The sequence below is a fragment of the Malurus melanocephalus genome, unplaced genomic scaffold, assembly GCF_030028575.1.
Source record: "Malurus melanocephalus ecotype Western Australia unplaced genomic scaffold, MMel_1.1 scaffold_62, whole genome shotgun sequence".
NCBI lineage: Eukaryota > Metazoa > Chordata > Aves > Passeriformes > Maluridae > Malurus > Malurus melanocephalus.
The window spans coordinates 2046753-2074007 of record NW_026623294.1 but is presented as its reverse complement, the minus strand read 5'-3'; the positions used below and the strand labels follow the sequence as shown (position 1 = coordinate 2074007).

The window sequence follows — 27255 nt, the reverse complement described above, 5'->3', positions numbered from 1 at the left end:
AGTGTGATCTCTGGTTGGGGTTATAGACTGATTCTGTTCTTCTGTATATGCAATTAGACAGCTGTCTGGCTGTTAACTGCCATTTAAATTTTTTTGTGGAAAGTCATTTTCTTGAATAGTTTGCTTCTCTCTTTTTTTTTTTTTTTCTTTTACATTAACATGGTTATTTTTCACTCCTCTTAAATAACAGATGGGAGACACGGACACACCAAAAGAAATGGTGCTTAAAGATGACAGGATTTTGTACTAGCATGGGAAAGTGGTTTCAGAACTCGTTGTTGTCATTGTATCTTACTTCTCAGAGTTCATTGAAGGAAGTCCTAGTGAAATGTAAATGCATTATTAACAGCATGTCTGTAACACAGAGGCCCAGAGTTGGTGGAAATAAAGYTTGTCATGTAGTGTGGCAAATCTGGAAAGAAAATGAAGGATTCACTGTAATTTGGCACTGCTGCTTATTTGGCAGCCCTCCCATCATTCTTATCTTTGCTGGTATTCCATCAGTCAGTGAACTTGTATATGACAGGTCAGAAAGGCTGTGGAGGACACCTGTGATACAATTAAAAGAAAAATAAGACTCATATTTGTTTTCCTTTTCTGAACAATCTATAGTTGTTCTGTCTGTTATTCTACTGTCTGTTAAAACTATGATTTTTAGATCAGTTTGTCGGTTGATGTTCCTGTCACTTTAAAAAATCATGAGTCTTCTGTAAGACAAAAAGATTTCATSGTGTTTCTTCTCAAGATTTATTATTTCAGCCTGATTAATTTCCTGTTTTTCTGCTAATCGCTGACAAAAGCAGAAATTAGTATCCTCCAACTGTTTGTTTGTAAATGTAAAAAATACGTAATTTACTGTATTACAGGTGGCTGTGTTTGGCTGTAAATGATGCAGAGATTTATACAGTACTTCCCTCTGTCAGTCCCTGGTCATGCACTCGTTTCCCTGGCTAACACTTCTGTTCAAGGCTTTATATCCTTTCTAGGTGGAGATTCAGTTCAAATATGATAAAGATGAGGGTAAGTTAGAACTTCTGTCCTCATATAATAGTGTGAGAACAAGAATAGTAGCAAATTAAATACTGACTTTTGAAGGAGCAGATTTTTGAGCTGTGTTTCATTAGGCTGTTTGGCTTATTGCCATAAGTTTTCTTGGGTATTCATAGTGCTGAGAGACAGATTTGGTATTTATATGGATGGCAGTATAGAAGGTACTAGAACATACTGGCAGAGACATAAATGTATTTTTTGGATATGTAACCAGTCTGACAGTTAAAAGTTCGTGTTTAGTGCCTGGGACCAATAGAAGATTTGTTTCACCTGATATTTGCATCATGGAGTCTTACATATGTTGGAGACAGCATCCAGAACTCAGTAAATCGGGGGCAGCAGTTGTCACTTTCTGGTGAACTTYGAGGTGGTCAGGAATGTTGATTTATTTAAATAACAGCATATGTTTTCTCATGGTTTCTGGTACCTTGAAATGTACTAATATGATAACATTTTAATACAGTCTTGTATGATTTATATTTGAGCAAAATATAGATTGGTCTTTAAGGGTGTATCAGAAAAATATGTCTTACACAAAAGCTACATCCCCTCCCTTTCAATCAAGTGCCCGAGGACTTACAACAGGGTTTTTTTCATGATACTGTAGTTCATGCTGTAATTTGYAAATTTATGAATTAGGAGACAGTTGGAAGTTTGCTGTTTCTTTTACAAAACATAATCAAATTAAGTAGTTGCCCTAATACCTTTTCTAAAATTAAATTTGGGAATACAGTGGTATATTTTTGAAATAATTTTTGAACTTATATTTCTGAATTCATGTGAATGTTAATATAGCTGTCTTGGCCTTTTACTTATTTACTTCTCGGTTAGGGAAGATTACTTYGGAGAAACAAATCAAGGCTTTCAAGCTTTTAAAATCATTTTATCATGAGCTTTTCTTCCAAAGGTATCAGCACTTTTCTGTTACGATTTGTGGAGTCAGTACATTAAGTTCTTTGAAATAGCTTTTGTCCTCTTTTTATCAAGTGYTTGTCTTCTAGATATGTATGTCCTTCTAGATATGTGTGTCTTTCCTTCAAGGATGAGAAAGACGTGCTGCTGAATGGTACTAAAAACCTCCAGAATGCCATTACAGACTGTGTATTTTGCTGAGCAAAGGAAAGTAAGTGGTCTTTCTCCAGTGATGTCAGTCCTGTGGAGATATTATACTGTAAAATGAGCAGATGATGAAGGGGAGAAACAATCGTTTGTACTGACATAGTTTGTGGGTATTTGAGACAGACGGTGGAGTTACATATGAAGGAGGAAAAAACAAGCATTATTTCTGTTCCAAATGGTGGTGGGATTTATAAATGTTTATAAAGACAGCCCACCATGATGAGTGTACTACATATATTTGAGTAGAAGTTGTGAAGTTATTGTGGCTTAATGCTTAGCAGCTCAGAGGAGGGTGATCATTGCTGTGATCCTAGTCTGGCTCTGAGGTAAGACACGTTCTCCTCTGTCTATTGTCAGCTGTTCTGTGCATTGTCTCTGTGAAAGTTTGGAAAGTCACATTATCTGTCTGCTTCAAACATCTGCCTGTACAGTGAGTGATGCATCCTTTCTCTTYATGTTTTGTTTTTAGAATTTATACTATATACAAAAAAATGCACTTACACATGTGCTGTAAGTGTATGATATAATGGAAATGGTCTTAGTAGCAATTCACTTGGACTGGGGCTACTACATGAAGTAAACATCAAAGAATTCCTCTTTTTMGGAGTTTGTTAGGAACTCCAAGTATTATATATACAACTGTGCATAAAATACTTGGAACTGACAGTATCTTATATAAACAAGATTAATACTTCACATTATGAAACCAGGAGTTCAGTTTTTGGGTTATATTTCATTAAAAATCTAGCTGGTCTGAAGCATTTATATTTTACAGCTCAGCTTGGATGGGATGTTAGAACAGAAGCCCCACCAAATACCRTTTCTGAGAATGCAGAGGAAAGGTTTCTTAATGTTTAAAAATACAGTGCAGTGCGAGTGGTCTGAGTATGTTATAATGTCTTTGTTTTGGATCAGAGGTTGGAAGGCTTTTTAGTTTTCTTTTGCTTTTATTTTGTTAGCGAAAACTTGCTCCATCTTTGTTGTATATATGTGAAAACTTGCAAGGAATGGCAAATTTTTAGAAAGTGGTTTTAAGCATTTTTTTAAAAGACTGACTGATCGCTGTGGCATCAAAATTCTGAACATTTCACATACAGCCACACTTTTTCAGCCACTGTAGCAAGTGGTGAGATGCTTMAATTTTGTATCACAGCTGCCGGACATCCAGTTAGTAATGAGACCCAAGTGAGAAGGGAATGCGTCCTTCTGCTCTTGATTCTCTGCCAGGATGAGAGGCTTGAGACAAAGGGGAGCTGTCTAGCTTCAATTCAGATGAGGTACRGGAAAATGTGATGGGTAGAGGCAACAGAAGAGGTAGAATGAAAAAGGGTAAGTGAGGAAGAGCAGGAAGAAAAGGTTGCATGAAGCACCTGAGGGTGATGTACACTGAAACAGCTGCTTTTAAACTAAACCTTCCTTTTTATGACAGCTTTCCCTATTTCTTATTTTTGATCTCAAACTTGAGCACCTACAAAAGAAAATTATAAAAAAAAAAGAAGTGACTGTTCGCAGGTCCTTAACCCCTGCTAATTATTGACCAGCATCTGGGGAGGAGGGATGAAAAGATTTAAATGAAGCTTGGCCATGCACAGCCCTCTCAGCTACCACCTGTGTCTGCTGTTGCAGCAGCATGAGTTTATTTCAGAGTTCCTTCTATAACCTTCAGATACATTCTGCAACCTCTAGTTCAAAGCTAGTGTAGCAGACTGCAGTGTCCTTGAGAGAAGGCATTCTTSTAGATTTGTCGTCCTCTTTAGAAACCCATCGGCCAGTGTTAATCAAATCTTTCATGGCAGTAGAAGTTTCAAAGAAAAAGTAATTGTATTTAATGCTAGCTAAGCCTTGTCACTTGGTGTCTGAAAATCATCAGATTGCAAAAAATTTGTGAAAGAGAACATTCTCATGCTCTGACAACGGAAAAACATACAGTTGGCGTTTAAATCATTAGACAATAGCCCTATTATTTGGAGTGTGCTGGAGTATAAACTTAAGGTAGGGCATGCTAGAACAAGGAGTCTGGCACCTCATTTGTAGTGTTTGGTGTCGAGCAAGGCCCTTACAGAGTAGGTACATGTTTCCCTATATGCCCATCTTCAGAAGTTCAGGTGTTTATCAGCAGGTCAGTGCTCAGCCCAAGTTTTGAACCTGTACAGTCCTGTATTGATGCAAAAAGCCATCCAACTTTGGAAGCCCATCAAGATTTCACAGGACTACTTTGAAGACTGATTTGTTAATGTTTTTTAAGCCTTCAGTCTGGTAAAAATACCTTAAGGACTTGTGTAKTATTTGTGAATTCAGTGTCGTATAATGTTGCTGTAAAGCAAAAAACATACAACATGTAGATATGGAGCCTCATTTAATAGGGAAATGAGAAAAAGCCATTGCTGAAACAAAGCCAGCTCCAGAAAAATCAGTATGTCTGTGTGATTCTACAGGAAGTTCAGAAGCTGGACACAGCCTTTAGGATATCCCCAAGGCCTGGAAATGTCTGCTAGAGCACTAAGTGGCATTCAGCAGTAGACTTCCAGTTTCTCTTACTGGAGCTCACCTCCTTGGTGCTATTCTCACCACTGCTTGGGTGGGAAGCAACTGGCCCCACTCAGCCTATCCTAGGGTTGGATCTTTGTTGTGGACATGGGAAGAGATGTCCTGATGTCCCTGGAAATGGTGACATGGATCAGGTATCACGTCTAGCCATCACAGGTGCTGAAACTGGACCAGCATCTCCATTGCCTTCCAGTGTATCTACTACACTGTCAATTGGCTGGATGAGGGATGCTGAATTCAGTTTTTATAGACAGCTTGCATTCTGGAATCCTTGAACACTCGAATATGCAATATTAAATGTACTAATGTTCTTAGTGTAGCTTTGTGTGCTTCTGTTACCTAAAGAGTATTTGATAATATCATAGGTCACAAGCACATAATTTCTTGGGGAAGGGACTTTCTTGGGGGCAGAAGGATGATAAGATTTTGTCTTTTATAATCATATTAGCAGTGGTCTGGTTACAATAGCTTTCACTTGTATTGCTAGGTATGGCATGGCTGTGTAGAACCTTTATATACTGTAATTAAGTACACTACAGGAAACAGTTGTTTCTATATGAAAAAGTAGTTTAACACAGTAGTTTTATTGTCCTATTGCTAGAAAAAGACTTGGTAGCTCAGTTGTCTTGGTGGATCTTTATATTGTAAACAAATGTGAAAGGATTATAAAAAGTGTTTTTACTAAGGTAGAAAGTTAAAGTAGAAACCGGAGTTGTCAGGAATGCTGAAACATAGACATGATCCAAACTTTTATATTCATTTCCTTTTTTGTTATCAAGCCAAACTTGAGGAAGGAGTAAATGTCACTTACACAACTATGCTACACTAGGCTGAGTACCTAATAAGGAGAGGGCAACGTCTAGATATTTGTGGTGTTTTCTCTTACTATCCTGAGAACAATTTGTGTCACRTCCTCCTCTTTCCCTTCTCCCAGTAATTTGTATACTGTGTTGGTGAGGTCAAATTAGTGAACAAGCAATACTGCCTCTATGTGTCAGTTGTACAGACTTGTACCTTTTCTGGTAGGTTAACTATCACTGCACCCATTTCATATTAATTTTCTCTTTCTCATTTTTCTTTTCCCCCCTTCTGTCTCAGCAGAACGGTCTTCTAGGATTGTGGCTTCTGACGTTGCTATGTGACTGGACATTTGGAGAGAAAGGAGAGGGATTGTACCATGATAGGGAAACCTCTTAAGTTTTAGTAATGGTTTGCTCTTCCATTGAAAAGCCACAAATGCAGCTGAAGGGGCTGTAGCTTCTCTAATGGGGAAGTGTGGAGAGGTATAACCTACTTAAACTATATAAAAATTGAAATTTAAGTGCCATGATTTTTAGTGTAGCTGTTATCCTTCCAGTATGGAAGAGCAGCCTGACCAGCAGGTATTTAAAAAGGCTGCAATCAGCATACATTTACTTACACTAGCAAGTCTTAACTTAAAATTAAATAATGTAAGTCTTAGAGCTGTAATAATCCCTTTTCGGACGTAGTGTTGTGACATGTGAGTTGATCTAGCAGATTATTCTTCCAGTTTATCTGCATTTATTATTCATATGCTCTACCTGTTTTGATGTCTGAATCCTTTTAAATGTGTCTTGGCCTTTCAGCTCTCTTAAGTTCCATCATGCAACTCTCACAGTTGTACCACTGTGATAGCTGCAAGGTGACAACAGATTTCCTTTTCAGAGGAGGGTTCTTTAATAATACTGGCTAAAACTTTGCAGCAGAGTACTTCTGTAGTTGCAGACAAGTTTAAGAGAGTGAGGAATCATTTGTGTTATTTCACACAGAATTTGATAATTTTCTGTCACTGGAATTATTTGAGGATGAGTGGTGAACAGTGGGATGGCAAATCAGGAAGGTCAGAAATAAGGACAGAAAGTGAATTGTTACAAATACCTTTGTTCAGAATGGTGATCCTAAAAGATTCGAGCAGGAAAGAATTGAATGAAGGAACAGCTAAAAGAACTTCAGAATTAATTTCTGAATAATTTTTCAGTTACAGCTTTTTTTTAGTGCTGTGTTTTGTAATTGTTTAGAAAACCGAATAAGCTTCCCTTATTGAAAGCAATATAAYAGAAATGTTAAGAAATTGCATTTTTTTCAAAATACAATTTGTTATTACCTAGTGTTTTTAATCATAGATTAGAAGTTTCTAAATAACTGTTAAATCATAAAAACTCCTGTTTTATCAGCTTACTTATGTTAAAATGGTGTGATTAAAACGTCTCACTTTTAGACTACCAGAACTTTTTTGACATTTTATATGCCTTATTTTTCAGGCCAAGTCACTGAAAAAGTTAATCCTACAGTGGAAACAGATGTGCAACTGACATTTTTGTAGGGGACTTTCGTTCCTCAATAACAGTGATTGCGCTTGTTTTATTCTCTGTTCTGGCACTGGTACAGTGTATGATTCATTTTTGTCTCATGCTAGCTGTAGCAAGGAAACCACAYACATATTGCAGTGTAACAAGGCTAGAGAAGTACATTTCAGACAGAATATGAAACAATCTTCAAGGATATTTATTCATTCTGTTGAAGTTTCACCCTGCACTATAAAGCTGACTTGCAGAAAATAAAAAAATCTCTTGCACAGGTGCATGCCACGTTTGTTGTAGGGACTTCTATGCTGCCTGAAGAATGGAACTGGTGGTAACACTCCATTCTTGAAATCCTAAATACTTTCAGAGTTTGTTTACTCTGGCTGTTTCTTCCTCCCCACCCACCCTGAGAAAACATACCACATTTTTTAAATTTGTTTCAATGGCTAGAAGAAGGATCTGGTTCAGACTAGAGCTGAGGAGTTATACCTGTGTAGTAATCCTTACAGTTGAAGGGAAGAAAGCTGTGATCTCTGGACTTTCTAAAGAGCAGCCGGCATTGTGTTCAGTATTTTGTACTGATCTGGTCTTACARGGAGATGGCAAATAAAAATACAGGTTTGTCCAGATCACAGTCCACTGAGTTGGAACAGGAGTTCTTAGTAAACTACAGTTAACTCAGTAATGTTTGATAGTGTCACCAGGTTATCCAGAGACAAATGGGGTCCTTTGTGTATATGAAACTTGAAACTCTGTGTTTGGTTTTCATTCAGATGTCAACATCGTCTCTGGTTTTTCTGGTGTTTCTGTCAGATGCTCAGTTTTCTCTCCAAGATGAGTTTCATTAACGAACAGACTCATGTCAGGGGCCATGTAAACTAAGTGTCATTATCTTTGAGTGTTCAGTGCAGGTTTATAAAATCCWTGTTACAAACCTGTTTCAGAAATGCTGTCCTCAGGGAGGGTTTGTCTGTTCCATCTGGCACTTGCTGGATGTCAGGTGGAAGCTCTGACTGAAGTGAGGAGCCTTATATTATTGTGTTGGATTGGAGCAAAGGTGAGCCCGAGTCACAGTATAAAAAAAAAAAGTAAATAGGGGAGACTTTTGAGTATTTTTCGAGATCTTTTTAGTATTACTGTTCATGCCCCAAGCAGCCAGTGTGAGGTTTCCTGCCACCACCACGGACCAGTGTCTGCAGGCAATTTCAGCAATCCCTTAGTCTTCAGCGATCTGCAGAATGTACAGACTGTTAGCTTTGGCTCTGGTTTCTGCTTTTAGAATAATTCAAATGTTTTTAACTTGAGGCATCTGGTTTGTTTTTGGAAGGTGGAAAAGAAGGCAGATGCAGTGCCGTCTGCCCCCSTTCTGTCTGGGTCAGGCGGTGTGGCCCGAAGGGACAAGGTGTGCAGGTGGGGGCTCCCTGCCAGCCTGGCCGGAGGATRGGCACGGCTCTCCGGCCACCGCTGACCTCTCTGGCTCTTCCTGCCACGGCTTTGTTCCCTTCCTGGCTCTGGCTGATAGAGAGAATTTACCTGAAGCCTGCAAAGCGAGCCAGTCACATGGACAGACTGTGCCAGATACAGCTGTAATCTCGGGCTGAAAAATTGAATTTGTCCTCCCCCTCTTCCTGCTCTTTTGCATTCGTTTTCCGATTCAGGAATGCAACCTCTGAGTTACACAGCACAATGGAGACTTAATGTAACTATTTCTAAAGCGTCTGCTGGCAAGAAATCTCTGACGTCAGCCAAGTTWGGGTGAGGTTTTGCTTTGCGCAAATTCAGTCTCTCGCTCTGGAATAATGGCATTCTGGAATGGAAACAGTGTTTGGGGGTGTCACTGGGAATCSTCCTTGGAACCCGCTACTTGCTGTGTATCTTTGTGGGTAGAAAATGTTCTTGATAAACTTTGYATTGTCCTATTTGTTTATTACAGGCATTTCAGAATATTCTGTAAATATTTGTGCCTGACACTACTGGCTGGCAGGATATTGCTTTTAGCTCTGTAAACGGCAATTACAGTAACGGTCCTTCGCTGGTGTTTCAAGTGAAAATATTTTTTAGAGGCACACTAAATGTATTGCTCAAGGGCTGTTTTTTTTCCCGTGGTGTAGACACCAGGTTTAGATAAGCAAAAAGAAAATAAATCAGTAATCACCTAGTGCAGTTTGAAATTCTTAATGCTTAACTTGCAAGTAAAAAGAAAACAAAGACTTAAAGGCACTGTGTGAATTTATGTTCCACTGGAGAAACTGGTATTTTATTTTTAAGATGAACAGAGATTTGACTTCTGTTATTGCTGATTAAACAAATATCTTCGTCTTGAAAATTAATRTGAAAGTCTGTATGTTACGTTCAGTTTAAGGTACTTGTTTCACTTAAGATTTATCTGGATGCAAACAGCTCAGGAAAGCTATATTTAAGGCCATCAGAGTAAACTGGATGTCACTGTCACAGTATTCAAAGTCAAGGTGTAGGATTRCAGCTGATTTTGAAAATAATCAAGAGGCTTTTGTAGTGTTTGCAAATTATTTACTCTGATTTTTAATGGAAAATACCACCTCAACATTTGAGGGCTTTATCTCTGGTTGAGGCTAACAAGTACTCATGTCTGGAGGCAGCATCTTCAGTACTAATTCAGTTTACCAAATCTGATGTTCCTGTGGTCTGGGAAGCTTTTAAATCTGACTTAAGGTGTTAGGTTTTTTTAAAGATTTACTAAAAAGGGTACAGTTGAAGGCATATTTCCAGTATTACTATTYAAAAACCACATGGCTTTACCTCAGAACCTGAAATAATACAGGTTTGTTTGGAGACTATWATTAGGAAGTGTTTAGCTGTTCTAAATAATGGAGCAAATAAGCTCAGTAGCTTTTCTAGGAATTGCATTATGCTTGCTACGTATTTTGTGCCTGTAATTGTTGGAAATAGATGATGTGTCACAGTCTGTTGCACAAAGAGGCCCAACTAATGATCCTTCCATAATTATGTAGAAAGAAAGAACTGTTTAATATGATGCTGTGGAGGAAAAAAGTAACATCCAACACAGAAAGAGTATGCCAGTTGGCATGTGTGAATGTGAGGGGGTGCGTGGAGGGGAATAGGCTTTGCAATCCCTCCTTAAAAGCATGAGGGCAGGGGAGTTTATTTCAGAAATACTTACGTGTTGTGAGGCCTGGTAATGGARGTGTTAACTCACTAATATAAAAGTAATGGAGTAAGTGGAATAGTGTATATACATCTGGACACACATTTTTGTCACTAAGCCCTAAGAACTGCTGCAGCATCTTCAGCTGGCAGAGGAACATCACTGTAGGTCCTGTGCAGCTTCTTTCTGACTTTGTATTCAGTTGGTAAATGTGTGAAGCACAGCAGGGAACTTTTGAAAATATAATTTTATTTTTAAAAATTTGGTGTGAAGCTTTCTGACCATGTGGAACGTGGCAGCACTGCCAGGGTCTCATCAGCACTGTGTGACCCAGTGCGTCACCTGACATGAGRCCTCTGGCTAATGCAGTGGCTTGCAGGGGATTCACAAACTCCCCTGTGTTGACTCACGCTTGGACACCAGTAACAAGGCAATAAAGACTAAGACAGTTGCACAAGGTTAAGTTTTTAAAGCCATGAGTGGGTGTGTTTGCGATGACTTTTCTCCCCGTTTGGTGCAGCAGTTGTTTTGTGTAGAGAAATTCTGCTTTCTCCTCAGTCTGTGTTGATGTCAGTGAAAAATATTTGGAAAAACTCCCATCAACCTGGCTAAATCCTGCTGTGTGCTGACATAGCATTTTTTTGGCACAGTAGGATGTTGTTGTAGGTGGGATAATTGYGCTGGCAGAATAACTCCTCCTATAGGCATGTATTGTATTTCAACATCAGATGTACTTTAAATGACTGGCATTCAGCTTTTTCTTTCTGCTTTTTAACTGGTGTTTACACTATTTACAATGCTAGCGGAGTCTGCCTGTTAATGCTGCTAGATCATTCCCCCTCTCTTGTGCTGAATGACCCCTGTCTTTTCAACCAGGTCTTTTTATATTTTTTTATTCTCACCAGGACTAGAATAATCTTTTCCATTAATTCTTTCCTCCAAAGGCACATCAGTAAGATTTGAATTTTCACTGAGTGTATTCATAAGCAAAGATCTGTGGCTAGTTGGTTTGTCTTTATCTTCCTTTCCTAATGTTCTCCTTTCGTTTTACATTAAGTTCAGCTGTGAGATAAGTTTCATGGTACTTCTGCCATTTCCTGACGCCAATGGTTTTTCTGGAGGCAGTGAGTTTCCTGTCTGGAAGCTACAGGCAGTGTTCCTGGCAAGATGGAGTATTTTTGTTTCCCTGCTTAGGCCTTTCCCTGTCTTTGTTTTTGTCTTTTTNTTTTTAATCTTGGGCTGTATTTGATAGTGCAGCAGCTAATTTAGAACTGTCATTACAAAATACTTAGTTAGTGATTTGAAATATATTCATGCAGGATTTTTCAGTTAACATACAGACWGAATAAATTAATAGGTCAGGCTGCAGGAGAATTGGATGTGTTTTGCTAGGTTTTGCRCTGATCTCACCTCTTGAGTGAGTAAGAGCGGTTGGTTAGGCTGGTGCAACTTTGTACCTGATRTGAGGGCAGTTTCAGAAGTTGTGGCATTATCCATAACAGAGTTCTGAAAACTGTCATAGTTTCTGTCTGTATTGTGAACTTGCTGCTGCTAGAATAGAYAGGCATGGATTATTCACTCAGTCATCCAAGCTTTTCTGAAAGTTTTATATTGAATTATATTTACCAAAATTATTTGTTTTCTGTGAAGAGACATATCAAAGGAGACCGATGCAGGGCAATTACTCAGTTCTTAAGAGCTGAGGTACCGGCAAAGTAAGTTACTGAGTTGTCATAGTGACTTTTAAAAACTGTGACCAAGTTCTTATCCTACCCCCATGGTAAGGTCTCATTAGTCTAACTTGATGCCACAGGAAGAATTCAAAACTCTTACTAACTTGTTCCCTTTTAATTAGTTTACTTTAAAAGTTCTATGCAAAGTATATGTGTATATGGGGGGGGGGGGTTAAATGGTAAAAATAGCGCCAGATGTTAAAAAAAAAGTAATACATTAATATCTTCTAGCATTTCTTACTTTGAGGCAAAGCTATTTCAARATAAATGTTTGTGGGGCATGTTGGTGTTTGTGAGTTGTTTTTCTTTATTTTTTATGTCTCCCCTGCCTTCAAAATAGAGGTTGATTATGCCAGAGATTTAACAGAGCTGGAAGATGCTGCCAGTCAGACAGTCAATAATATCTTCCCTCAGTGCAAGACAGAAAATCTGGCTCTTGCTGAATTTAAAAATCATTAGGAGCCAGGAACTGTTATCTGTTACCTCTTATGTATCACCTCAAGCTGCTGTCTCTGGTATGCTGTTCAAATTCTGTCTGTGTGTTCTCTCTGGAACTCCTCATGGTTCCAGATTGCTCTAATACAATATTTGTCCCATCTTAAATCTTGGCATACTTTACRTGGTTTGTTTTTATAGAGGGGCAAACTTGTAAGCCTGCTTGAAAATAAAAGCTTGACAGAATTCAGTATGTATCCATTACTGTTTGACCAGGCAAAATTACAGACCTGAAATTAAATCTGCTTATTCTGGAAATTTGTTAGTATTGGTTATTTTCATTTTGGAACAGTTTTTCTGTAGAAATGATCTCAGCATTCAGGAGTGTTGCAATGTTTTCCACTTGCAGGATTGGTGACACTGCAGGAAACAAAACTTTCTTTTTTTTATTTCACCGGTGTATATATTTACTGATTATTTTGCAGTGTATAGTGTAGAGTAAAAAGCAGCTGCCGGAATAAAAGTATTAATACAATTAGATTGAACTTCTTTTTTTTTGATACACAGACAGAGGCAGCTTGTGCAGTTTCTAAATCCCTTAGTGTTGCTTTCACTTTTCAGACCACTAGCTAGTCAAATATTTTAGAACACTGGTTATATATCTATATATAGATACAGATACATAAAAATAAACCTCTCCACATTATTCAGAAGTGAAAATATATTCCTGTCATTGCACTAAGAGAATGCATTCSCATTACTTTTGCATTGTCCTAGGGTGAGGATTTTAATGATTAAAGGATTAAAACAGTTATACGTTTTGGTGATTTTTGTTTTGCTTCCTGTTTGGTTTTTGGGTTTTTTYCCCCTCAGTGTTTCCAAGASTTTGGTTTCTGTTGGCAGAGTTTGGTGTACATTTTTTTAAAGAATGCACGGCAGTGCATAGGAGAAGCTTTTGGCACGCAAGGGAGTGCATGGTTGAGCTAAGATKGCTCTGCTGAGTTAGATAAGGGAAAATTGCAAATAGTCTTATTTGCAACAGACACAGGCCTGCAGATACACTATAGAAAGCATCTCTCCACTGAGATCTTAGCTTTGGTCAACCAGCACACACAATATACCCAGATTTAATGCTGCTGGTTTGGAAAATTACTGTTTTCAGAATTTAAGGAATTCTTTGCCATTTGCCACCAGACCAAGGGAAGGCACTTTGAATGTACTGTCTTCWTTACAGGCATTATTTGCAAGGGGAACAGTTTTGCTGGAGTTGCCAATCATTTGTTCAGAGACTTTCAGAATGAGTTGAGCAGCTTGCAAGACTTCCTTTCTTAATAGCAGCTGTCATGGACACATGATACAGGATGTATTGCTCATAAATTTCTAAGGAAGAAGCATAACTTCTTTTTTTTTATAAGCTGTTGAAGATTTTTCTAGCTGTCAGGATTGGTTTGTCATGTGCTGCATACCATTGTGAATTTTTAAACAGAACATTGTATATCAGTTCACTTTTGGTTATTCTGTGGGCTTCTCTGTATTTTAAATACTGTCAATCTTTTGATTTTTGTGCCCAGTCAGTCTGACTCTCTCAGGCCTTGAGCCCAAGCGGGTTCATAATCAKTCTGTTTGTGTCATTGTTTTACAAACAATATTGCTTTGTTCTGTAAGTGAAAATAGAATTTCCAGATAATTGACACAGGACCTTAAGGAAAAATAAAGTGCAGTCAGAACAAACAGACATAGTAAGAGTGCAGTAGAGATAATTTAATCTCTGTCTCACAAATGCTTTTCTCTTAATTCTTGTATAATATTATCCATGAATATCAGGGTTTTTTTAAATAACATTGAATCACARAATAATGTGGGCTGAAAGGGACGTTAAAGATAATCTTGTTCCAGCCCCTCTACCCTGCATGGGCAGGATACCATCCACTAGATGAGGTTGTTCAGGGCCCCATCCAACCTGGCCTGGGAMAGGGATGGGGCATCCACAGCTTCTCTGGGCARYCTGTGACAGTACTTCATTGTCCTCTGAGTAAAGAATTTCTTCCTAGTATCTAATGTAAATGTCACAATAAGAAGTCAGGAGAGACTAATTATTAGAAGACTTTCCCTAAAGTAAACTGGCTCTGCATTGTAGAAACTTCTGTATGTTAAAGCAAGACTTTTTGCTCCTGGGAAGACCCCTTGTTCCTGACTTGGCACTGATCCAGTAGCCTACATGTGCCAAACTGTCTTGTTCCAGAGGGTTTAACTTCCTCTCAAATTAGGGATAAGGGCTCTACTGTATTCTGCTTATCAGTKCTGTGTTGGTATGGGCATGTCCCAGATGTTGTCAGCACCTTCACTGAGCCCGCTGTGAGCTCCAATGTGAAATTAGTGAGTGAATGTTTGGTATGGTACTTGCTGGGAACTCTGYTCCTAGTCTTTTGAATTTACATAAATTAAAGAAGGGATATTATTTCACTATATCCATTCTTCTGTCATTTGAAGATGATATGTGAAGTTTGACACCCGACATAGCACATTTCTAAAGGTTTTGGAAAACTTGGTTTACTTGTGTGTTTGGGATTTCTGTTTTTGAAATAATGGCTTCTGCCACTCTGGAAAGGATTTACTACTACTAGGAGCAACTCAGGTAACTTTTGTAATGAATGTTCTTTGTKCTTTAAGAGAAGCATTCACGTATGTGGCTCTCGAAAGTAAAGGGTACCTTCCTGCAGAAGTGTCTGAAAGGTCAGACTTACATTCATAACATSTGAACTACCATATTGAAGGAGAAAAGTAATAATGAACTAAAATCTACATGTGTATATATTTAAAGTAGTTTCACRCAGTTCAGTTTGATTTAAGTGAATTATTTAAGAGGCTTTGCCAACTTTTTTTTTTCATCCTGTACATCACACTGTAACAAATCACTGTAAAAGTTTGATAAGTAYCTGTATGTCTGTGTTTGTGTTAATGCTTGACAAATCTTCTGATATTTAATTTAACTTTCTTCTGTAGAATTAGCTTTTCAGTTTAATCCAAATACTATGAAACCTATATTTCGTCTTTTATTAGAAATCAAAGTTAGAAGACATAAAAATGCCACACAAACTGAAGTATCTTTACAGTCTTTGAAATATTACATGGAATACACTGCTGTTCTTGATTTTAGTTTATGAAGGGAAATGTACTGAAGGAGTCATAAAGGCATTCTGGTTATTGTTGCAGTTAAGCATTTCACCTGCACAATCCGCATTTGCTTAACCCAATATGCTGCATTATGTTACCGTTAAAGGATTTTATTTTTCATCTTGGTGCTTACAAAGGTTCTGCCAGAATGATTGCTGTATCATCATAATCTCCCAAGTTGCAAAGTGTTGGTTCTGCTTGCATAAATGATCTGTAATAAAACCAAGTAACAGTCCTAACATGCCCTGATACCATGTGCATTGACATGACTATGATGAGATGTTTTTAATGGGACACAGTGTTGCAGAAGCACATAGATGTCACAATTGTTCAACTTTTTCAGACTATTCCTCACTCTTTTAACTCAGCAATACCAGATGTATACTTGAACCTGAGGCATGTGTAAAGCAAGTTGGCACATATTCTTTTAGAAATTCTCAGGCRAAAGTGTTTGTATTTTTCCTCCAGTTTTAAAAACTGTTGTGGAATGAACTGACATTTAAAGAAYGGTCATTGAAATGAGGTACTTGTTTACCATTTCAAGATCCTGTGCATTGGTATTTCATTTAATAGTTTTAGCTTTTGCATATTTTTGTTCTACATTTTAGTGTACTATGTTTACAGTTCTTAGATCATGGATTAAATGAAAAGGAAAATTTATTTTTGATGCCTTTTTTAAATGGTTATAGATGCCTCTGTGCTAAGAACATCACAGCTTAGAAATTTTAGGATGCTGTGTGATTGACAGGAGATGTTCATTGGAGGAGGGAGGCAGAAGTGATCTGTGATGATGGTGGTTGAAATTCAAGCTCTGAAGGTGTTTTTTTACAGCTCTCTTTAAGCTGTATTTCCAAAAGCACATTTCCAAAATGCACTCCATAGTGCATTTTCAAAAGTAGCTACAGAGAATAGATGTTGGAAATTGCAGATGTCAGAAAGGAAGCTGTTAGTAGAGAGTTTTAATCAAGAATAGCTTTCAGTATGCTAATAGAGTTGGTGCTTGGTTAAGTCATTGGAGGAGCAAATGCCTAAGATGARGAGAGTTTGTTTGGAGCAGAAGCCTAGATTTGCCTTTTAAGCACCAGTTACATGAGGGGATATTTAAGGGGTTTTAGTGAGGATGTTGCTACATTTATGTTTATGATGGGTTTTCTCCTTTCCTACACACATGTTTAAACCTCCCTTTGTTTTGTAAACATGTATGACACTGTCCTGATGACAGACTCTGATTTTTTGCCGCTGTAYCCCAGGTTGAATATGTCAAGGAAGAGCAGGCAGCATGCTGAGCTTGTGCCTCTGATGTGTTGGGAGGACAGTTAGGAGCATGAAGGAGCTAATCACCCCCAGCRGCTTGCTTTTGGAGGTAGGGCTTGGTCTTTCTTTTCTTGCAAAATCAGCAGGGTTATTCWCAGTTGCCCTTAGGGCATTTCCAAAAAGCTTTGAAATTGGTGAGAGAAGCAAAGATTGTACCATGGAGAGCCATATTAAATGACACTTGTCACCGCAGTTGTCTCTGATTTGAAATCTTCTCCCTTTGCAACATTATTCCCATTTCCTTTCTCTCCCTCTCCATTGTATAGTTAGCAATAGCATTTACTTAGAGGAGCATGGTCAAAAAGAACTACTTAAGSAAATCAGCTGGATGCTCATTAGATWTCCCTAGCAAACAGTTTAGGCACGGTTGCAGAGGGAACAGATAAAAGTTTAATACTGAGCTTTAGGTGAGTTGCAACTGTAAATGTCATTTATCCATCTTCAGATGATGAGGTGTGTTTGTGCTGTGGCAACTGGTGTTTTGTGGTAAGACTATGACATGAGTAGAATGCAAAGCACGGCTGGAATTTGGATTTGTGGTAGGGCTTTGGGCATGGCGGGAAGCCAGAAATACGGTTTTTCTGTAGTCAGTAAGTGCTTTTGAGGAAATGTCGAGAACAGTGATGAACTTAAATTTTTAGGATTTGCACTCCATGATTTTTCTGTCCCTTTGCTGTTGCCCATATTAGTTTCTTCTGTGTGTTGACAGAGTTTATACTGGTCAGTGAGCATAGTGCAAAACTTGCAATGGATGTTGCCTTGAAATCAGATTGTTTATTATTACCATAGTTGTGTGTCTCAGCTCATTTCAAGTAGTTGGATTTCAGAGCTTCAGTTTGCATACAGCATATCCCCTTCATGTGAACTCACTGTTACTGGAATAATGCAGTCATTGTGTTCTCTGGCTGTACAGAATCAAGTATTTTTTTCCTTCCTTTTGTCAGCAGAAACATGCAGATGCTGTGTTGGGTTGGGCAACATRAGAACTGGCCAGTGCTCCAGATTGTGTTAGTAAAGCTTTTATGATTTTGTACAGCTCTGATCATTATTAGCATTGTAACATTTGTCTTCATTTTTTCCTGTAGTAAATCATCTGCTGAATCTTTTGACTTCGGCAAAGTCGTCTTTGAACGTCACTAGAATGTCAATCCAGAATTACTATATAAGGAAAAGGATGGCTTTTAAAAYTAGTTTTATGCATTTAAATCTAGAAAGCATAATTGATGATTGTCTGAAATAGCTGGCAAGTTTTCTATTCAGAAGTCCCATCAAAGCTTAACTATTTTCCTTAGAAGAGCAATCTGCTGTTTTAGAGGGACTGCTTATCAGAATCCATTACGCAAAGAGAGCTATGGGACGTACTGGTCTCTTTTTTTACAGCATGGAAGAATCTTTGTTTATTTAAAAAGAAAAAAGTACAACTAGTTCACCACCAGAGCTGCTATTTCTTGATTTTGTACATCTGTTGGAACTGGCAGAAATGCTGTAATACGCATTCTTTCCTCTCCAGAGAARGGGAGGAGGGGAAGGCTTGTAATTGTAGACTTGGCTGTGTTACTGTGTTTACTTCCTACCTTTTTCTGTTTTATTTTTAAAAACAAACAAAACCAAAAACCATCAAAAAASAACCAAAAAAGCCCCACCAAACAACCTTTTGCTGAAAAGAGTGGTTTGCTTGCTGTTCATTTTGTTCATCAGTTCTCCTGGTACAAGAGGAGGGCACTTTCCACTGCCCTGGTAGTATCTGTGTGAAAATACCAATGTTAGTAATTATCCAATTATAATAATGCTTTTAAGGTTATTCTTACACTTCTAAACATGTAAATTTAATTTATTGTTAGCCATGGGCTGTATCTGTAGTATATTTCATACACACAACTAGTAGATGATGTATCTATGATACAACATCATACCAAGATCCTGTAGGGGGAAGGATGTTGTCTTCTGTCAAAATTATAGAGCAGGAYTTTTTCAGTTTCACCTTTTCTTTTTTTAGATGCATGAATGTTCTAGTCCATTTAATGAGAAACAGCGGTTGAAAAATTATTAAATTTGTTTTGGGAACAGGAGCAGGTAAAGYATCCAAGATTCCTTTCGACTATATTTTTTAACTAGAAATGTTCCCTTAGGAGGGAAAAAAGAGTATGTTATGTTCTTGAAACATTCAGACTCTTTATTTTAGATTCTGGGAGTAAACTAAGATTATTTTTTAATATGCTCACAGTGGTAAGATTTGCCTTTGTTAAAAAAAAAAAGAAGTAAGCAGTAATAATTCGGCATTTGAAAAATAGAATGTAGTGGCTTTTTTTTATTTCTAAAAGAACTGTAGGGGCTCAAAATGTAAGAACTCTTTTTATCAAAACTGAGAGATATACAGGGTGTTTTTTTGTGGTTTTCATGTGGGGTTTTTTTTTGGTTTTGTTTTTTTTTTTTTTTTCCTTTTCTCTCTTCTCTTTTTACACTTGAGGAAAGTAGTATTCTTGTGGAGTACTCCTGTCCTGGATGGTAGGCTAAACTGAGTAGTGTTGCCTTAGCTATCTGATGGCACATACATAACAGCTCCTATGGTGGTCTCAAGCGGGTCCAGCGCTGGGTCTGCTGCACACGTTGCTCTAGTGAGATGGACAGCCTGTGGGCTTCCTGTGTGTTTACTCTTTGGAGAGGGATTCCTGTTTCTGCTGCTGGTCAGCCATCCTCTGAAACTTGCCTARTGTTGGCCCAGGCAGCTCAGTGACCCTGTTCCACAGACATACAGTACATGTTTGGATTTGTGCCTGTCCCTAACCAGTGTGCAGACTGCTTGGCTCTGGTAAACAGAGGCATTCATCTCTACATTCCTTTGTTTCTACCTTTGCACTTAGTTTTAGTATCCAGTTTCTGATTTTATCCTTTAGTGAAGTCATAGAAACCCATTCACACTTTTCTGGGAGGTAAGTTGGGAAACACGGGAGGAAAGAAAGGATGTTGACAGTAGTTGCGTGCAGATATGTAGCATTGGTGTCACATAAGGAATGCCTTCTCAATCGTCTGTTACAGAAGCAGTTCACCAAAACTTTTTAAAAAAATTCTCTTTTACTGTCAAGCTTCCAAGAAGTGGGAATATCTGTATGTTTGGGGAGAAGTTAGTTTTGGTTGGAGATGATGTGCTGCTTTTTGTAGCAGTCTCCCCCGTCTGAGGAAAATAGGAAAAGTTCTTTTTTTTCTCTCTCTTCTTGGAGCCAGTGAGTTAAGCAGCAGGGAACAGAAGGAAATCCTTTTTGTCGTGTTGTACATAGGTAGCAACTGAAGCTTGATRCGTGATGGGAATCCGGTTTGGGGGCTTTTTTTTAACAGAGATAAATCTGATAAAAAATTCAAATGTTGTCACCTTTACTATAGTCTTTGCTTTTTTATATAGAAGGTGAAGGGCAAGGCAGTGTTGGCTGTCACTCACTCTGCAGCTCTGCTCCCTGAAATATTCAGATGCATTGTTATAAATATGCATACTTCTCTGAGAACCCTCTGATTCTGAGAATATCTTCAGTTGTTTAGCCACAGTGATTTAATTTCTGCTGTCAGTCTAAAAGGATTCAAAACACACAGAGAGATCAGTTTTTTAATTAACTGTATTGGATTTGTAATTGACCTTATCACAYGTGCAGAAAATGTAAGGTGGAGAAAACAGACAAGTTTCCAATGCTGTAAGCCTGTTGCTAAGCTTTATAGAAGAATTTGTGCATTTACTTAGTTGTCACCTTGAGTTTTGTTAATTTGTTCCCATGTATAGAAATACAAACCCCCCTACTCCCTTTAAGGGCGCAGGGGAGTGCAAATGCCTTGCTCTGCACTCATTAAGTGTAACAAAGATAGTCCTTGAACTAGAAGGAAATCTCAGGCTTGTTAAGATAAGAAGGATGTACAGGCTAGAAAAAGCTGACAGAAAGAGGTGTTGGGTCAGATGGTGAGAAAGAGATGGTAGTAATAGGAAAAACATGTCACTAGAGTGCTGTGACCTTTCAGAACCAACAGTGATGGGTGTGATTCTAATCCTGTCTTTTTTTCATCTYTCCTCCTAATACAGGGAATTCTTCTAAAGAATTTGCTGGAAGCAGATACATGTGAATTTTCTGCATGAAGACTCTCAAACTGGATTATGTAATAATATGCCTGTATCCTCTGCCTCTGTTTGATCCTTAAAAATGATCAGGACTGTATATGAAATTTAACCCCTTTCTGATGAGTGACCTAGACATGAGTTTACATCGGCAAATGGGCTCTGATCGGGACCTCCAGTCTTCTGCTTCCTCTGTGAGCTTGCCATCGGTTAAAAAGGCACCAAAGAAAAGAAGAATTTCATTGGGCTCACTTTTTCGGAGAAAAAAAGACACAAAACGCAAGACTAGGGATTTAAATGGAGGTGTTGATGGAATTGCAAGTATTGAAAGTATTCATTCAGAAATGTGTACGGACAAGAACTCTATTTTCTCTACRTGTACCTCTTCGGATAACGGAACAACCTCTAGCAGCAAACCAAGYGGAGATTTCATGGAATGCCCCTTGTGCCTTTTGCGGCACTCCAAGGACAGGTTCCCAGAGATAATGACTTGTCACCATAGATCYTGTGTGGATTGCTTGCGTCAGTATCTCCGGATAGAAATCTCAGAGAGCAGAGTTAATATTAGCTGCCCAGAATGCTCAGAACGTTTTAATCCTCATGATATTCGTTTGATATTAAATGATGACATCTTGATGGAAAAATATGAAGAGTTTATGCTTAGGCGATGGCTGGTTGCAGATCCTGATTGTAGGTGGTGCCCAGCTCCAGATTGTGGGTATGTATTTTTCCCGTATTTGYAAAAAAGTGACAGTGTGAATATATTATAGCATTATGACTTTTCCTAGCATTATGACTTTTTAAAAGTTACTTTCTTTACTTAGTGTGTTGTTACAGTTGTGCAAGTAGGTAGAAGGCAGAATTCTCTTAAAAAAAAAAAGTTAAGAAATTAAACAAAAATTGCAACCACAATAAGAATCACCCAAGCCATAACCACCTTCCAAAATAAAAATGTTTCTCAAGCAGGTTTTTCTTTTTGTCTGCACAAAGGGAATTTTAGCAATGTCAAGAAACTTGTATTGGTAGATGTCTGCCATTTATTTATGGCAGGCAAAAATAATTTAGATGTTGCACAACGGTGTAAAGTTCGAACTAAAGAGAATTGAAAATTTGGTGACTGTACTTTTAATTTAGATTATTAAAGCACAGTGGATATTTTGGCATTTTGACTGTGAAAAATTATTTAAGTTATCCTTTGATTTAAAAGGCCTCTCCTGCTTCAGATATCTCCCATCTTGTAGCTGGTTGAGACTGCACTTGTTGCCTGTCAGCAGGATTTTGATGTAAGATAATCAGCTTGTTCCTGCWTATTATCTGGGGAACATAATGTTGTAACTTTGCTTTAATACTTTAAACAGTTCTGAAACCATGCTGAAGTGTAAGTAGGCGGAATAGTACAGAGCAGCTCATCGTGCCTTTCTGCTGCTGGTGTCTCATAATGCCATTCTTCAGCAAGCTGCTTTTTTAGAGATTGTTTGTGTTATTATACTGCTTAAAGATTATAGCCATGACTGCAGTCCAGATGTGCAGTGCACACCAAAAGCTCAGAGGACGACAGCTCTGTTTCAAAGCCTTACAGATGGGCAATAAATAGAATGAAGAAAAGGAAGAATGTTGCAAGAGAACAAGCAAGGTAGGACTGTTAGGTAGATTAAATACTCCAATATTAATACCCAGGTGCTTAATGTTTAGGACATATTTCAAAYACAATTTTCATACTTCGAATGAAACAGCATTTGCTAATGCAGTTGAAAAGCAGGGACTGGAAAGGTTATAGTTTCATATTTGATCCAAAGTGGATGGCATTGCTGTGGCGCAGTTTGAGGACAGAAAGAAAAATAACTTGAGGTATGTTGTGGTTTAATGAGCTTGTAACAAGRCATACAGACAAAGCAGTTCAGTTCTCTCTTAATATTTTGATACTGAAAAAGAAGACCACTTGCTGATTTACTATAAGGTATTATTTGATAGGCAGAGGTGTACCTTGCCCTGAGTTTTTTGTATTAYGGTTGTTATTCAAGCTGAGGAAAAGCATTTAAGAACGGTTAAACTGTTCTCTATTAAACCATGTTTCAGTGGTTCAGATATTTTTTTAGCACTTAATTAAGTAGATTAAGGCAGGTTTGTTTAACCTGCTTTGGTTTTTATGCTTCAATTTTCTTACCTGTTTTAAAAAATAATCCTAAGTATCTTTCAATGGTCAGAAACTGTCRTGATAATTGCTATGGATAACAACATTATAAAAATAAAAAGCAGGTCCTCAGAGCAACGTTRAAGTTCCATGGAATCATGTGGGATCACAGCAATGTATTAGTGTGCAGAAAGTATTTCAGTCATTGCTCCAGAACTGTTTGTTGCATGCTCCATATTCTGGGAGTGGAATCCTGTGGAAAACATAGTGCATTGCCAGGCAGATAAATTCTGCCAGTGTCTGTGTGAAAGGAACAAACCAGTACTGCCTGTGTGAAGGGAACAAACTAGTACTGCACGGGCAACCTTATGTTGTACTTTTGATACCATGATTTTTCCTAATGTGCTTAAAGTGGCAGGAAAGTGCTAGATAGTGATGGATGATAGATGTTCACAGTGATAGATGGATTCTGTTTTTAATGCACAGATAGTGCCTCCTCACTGAATTCTCATTACTAGTTGAAAGTGAAATAAAGTTGGTTATTTGGGTTGTTCTCAGGAGGATCACTGTTTCTGGTTGTCATCCTAAAGAAACAATAGCTCTTGCAATCATGTTTTGTCTTCATCGGATCCTTCTCCTGATTGTTTTGAAACGTYCAGAACCCTTAGATATATTGGGCAGCGGGGATTGAGTATTCAGCAGAAGTTAGTCTAAGAAGTTTAGGAAAAAGAACATACTGCTTGAACAAAAGAAAGACCCTCAGTAGTGCYTTCAGCAAGAGTAATGCCAGTGTGTGAATCCTCCAGTTAAAAATTTTAATTTGGCTTTCAGGCAAACACCACAGCATTGTCTGATAAGTGTGTATGTGCCTAACTGAGGGAAAACACACAGAGGGAGGTAGGAAGAAGTGGGAATGGTATAGAAAGTAATAACATGGTTTTAATGTAGTGGTAGAGCTTGGAAGGAAGATGAAGGAAGGAACTGCACAGGTGTAAGGTTTGGGGAAGCAAAAACTACTCAGACTTSCACAGAAGAGCCTTTGCTAACAAACACTGTTCAGAGAGGATGCATGACATACAGTACACACAAACTTCAGATCAGGAGACATTTGCTTTAATAATTACGTGGTGCAACAGTAGTTGCAGTTTCTAATTGCTTTGGCAACTAATCAGGTTGTACAATAYGCAATTAAAGCTGAGGGTTTTTTCTTTTCCTGAACAGCTTTTGAAATGTAGTGCCGGCGGAATGCCTTAGGGTTGTGACCTTTTAGCATGGATCAAATATTTCATGAAGGAGCTGGATTGAATGCATTTACTAAATTTGTAATTAATCCCTAAGTAGKATAAGTGCAGTAACTTCAGAGGGTAGCATCATTTCCTGAAACTGACTTGAASATTTGAAACAAGTACTGTAAGAAATAGGAAATTGGTGCTAAGTGGAGCATTTTGGTGGGAAAAAATTACTGCACAAGTAAGTAAAAAATGGATCGTGCACAATAGTGGTTCAACTCTACTCAGCATTGATCAAACATCCCATGTAATATTGTTTCAGGGTTTGGGCATCACACTGAGTCAAAAATCTGAACCAGATAAAGCGCAAATAATGATAAAAACTTTGATCCCTGAAATGAAAAAAATGGAGGGAAACTTGATCAGTCTGTTAAAACATTTGAGTTTTTTTAATACCATTGTTCTCCTGTTGCTCTAAGGAAGCAACAATTAATAGTTAAGAAGTAAATAACTTTTTCTGCTCTGTTTCAACTTTCTTTGGGTAACAACAAGTCCTAGGGATGGCAAAACACAAACCAAACAGATCTTGAAACAAAGTTGTCTGCATGACTAAATGTACTGCTATTACTGCTGTCTCAGTGGAGAAAAGGACAGATTAGCCTGGAGGAGAACCTCTGCAGCAGTAGCTCTGCCCTGGATGGGCTGCCTGGGAKCTGAGGGCTCCTGCCCACTCCTGCCCTACAGCAGCCCAGCACCAGAATGGCCCATACCACTGCACCACAGACTTTCTGACCCTGGACTGCTTCATCCTCAGCTTTTGTTGCAAGCTCAGATGCATCCTGATCTTTGTTGTTACCTGAAAYACTATAAAAGTGTGGGCCAGCTGTAACCTACCAGCAGTGGCTTGATAGGAGACACTGTCACACTGGTGACCCTTCCCTAGGGAAGAGCACTGATGAGGAAACCCCTTGAGCCTTCTCCTAGATCAATATTTTTATATTCTGTTTTTCATACCAATTCTCCCGTGTTATTTTAACAAGCATTACTGAATTGGTATTCCAAATGTGTTSTGTCTTTTCTTCTATTTGAATTATTTAATGGTTTTGCTCTGAGATTGTATTGCTGACATCATTAGAAGAAAGCAGCGATTTCTGAATTTTAATATCTTTATCAAGCAAAAAGGACATCATGCACCAWAGCAGAAATTCTTCATCTTTTCACTGTGCAGCCTTCAATTAGTTGCTCACATCCTCTGGTTTTTGTTTTACTGGATATTACTTTGAGTTTGGTTGGTTGTCCCTTCTATCAGCTTAAAGAAGGACTTTTGGCTTTCACATCTCCTTTAAAAAGAATGCAAATGTTAGAATTAAACCTCTAATCTTGTACCATTTAAACTGAGATTTGCTCTCATCTAAAAAGTTACTTTATAAAGGTGTACCAACTACAYCAGTCCCAAATAGGGAGTGCTTTCAGGGATGTGCCCATGTTTTATTAGCAATAGGAAGGGGGCAGGATATAAATGGATATTTTATTCTGTGGCTTATACTTGAGATTTTTTTGATAYAACATTAGCAGGCCTGGAATGTATCACTGTATGTTGAAGAAACATTTGGATCAGAGTCTCTTTGTGTACATGCAAAGCAATTATCTCTTCAATTTGCAGAAAGTGGGGAAAATGAAACTGATTAACTTGGCAGCAATGTGGAAGAGTCCTAATTATTCAAATAAATCTACTTGGAAAGCARGAAATGTTTGCAAACAGACAAGCATGTATTTCATTTGTAACTGCATCATCTGTAAGTTAAAGGTTGAAAGCTCCTATTTGTTTGCAAAATTTCTTAAGGAGAACCYCAAACATGCTGTTTAAAAGCAATAATGAAAGGGATAAGATTTGCATTAACTTTGCAGAGCTTCAGGTCTATCTTCTCTTAAATGAAAACATCTAAATTTTAAGCTAGCTTGTGGGGATAAATTTTTAAGTATAATTGCGGATAAAGAATACTTTTAGTTAATTTAGGCAACTTCYATAAAATGGACAGGGGATAAAAATAAGCAAATGAGTCTTTTAAAATAAATTACCTCCATTTGAACAGAAAAAAWTTAGTCTTGTTGCATTTATAAATCTGTTGAAGTCTATTCAGGGGCACTGTTCATGTGAATAAAACCATACATCTGCTTTAAWTGTTCATACCAGCGGACTTAGTATTATATATTTAAAAGAAARGTATTGCATAAAATCATTGAAAAAAAACTACAATGGGTCGAAATTAAGAACCATACATATATATGTTTGTATTTACTGTTAATATGAGCACATTGTCTGTGATTTTATCACGTGAACTTTGAAATACAGGTCTAATGAAGGAATAGATTTGTCGCTACAACTCCCATTGTACAGAACTGTTCATGTAGTAACTGATTACAAAGCAGTGTAATACAGTTGTGTAAGTCTCAACATTCTTAGAGGTTTTTGCTCTGTAGTATTGTCAAAGTAAAGGTGGYAGCAAGGACCTGAACTCTTACCAATTTTTGCATTTAGAGAGTGAAATGTTATTGAGAAACCAAAATAGTATTTATGAAATACTTGGTTTGTTGTTTWGGCATTTTAAAATATAAAGAGGTAACAAGCATCTATTTAAAGTGAATAGTGGTATTAAYGATAAAAGGCAACTAATAAAATCCTAAAATGTCTTGCAATGCCAAATCAGTGTCATTGAAGCTATAGGTTACACTGCAGATCACTTAGCAGGGATCTGGCTTCATTATAGACAGGGTCAACCTTAGTGCCCATAGTGACTGGGACACTTTTGAAACTATAACTTTTTATAATTGTTTAAACACCTTTTTTGGGGGTTTATTGTCCCACTCTTCTAGACTGTGGTTTGTAACTGTAAACCTTACCGTATTGCATTCAGCTTTAAATACAGTATATTTGAGTTCTGCATGGATTAAATGTGAGTG

At 37.9% G+C, this 27255-nt stretch overlaps 1 protein-coding gene across 2 annotated transcripts in view; it reads left to right on the top strand.

The window, feature by feature from the left end:
- The window catches only part of RNF19A (ring finger protein 19A, RBR E3 ubiquitin protein ligase), a 56665-nt gene that overhangs the window by 14468 nt on the left and 14942 nt on the right, over positions 1–27255 (top strand). The window contains exons 3-4 of one of the 2 annotated variants that reach the window (XM_057366278.1): positions 16778–16890; positions 20902–21652. In XM_057366278.1, coding sequence (XP_057222261.1) covers positions 21036–21652 — 617 coding nt within the window. In that variant the 5' untranslated portion in view covers positions 16778–16890; positions 20902–21035. The remainder of the gene's footprint in view (positions 1–16777; positions 16891–20901; positions 21653–27255) is intronic. The other variant, XM_057366277.1, reaches the window with a different exon arrangement.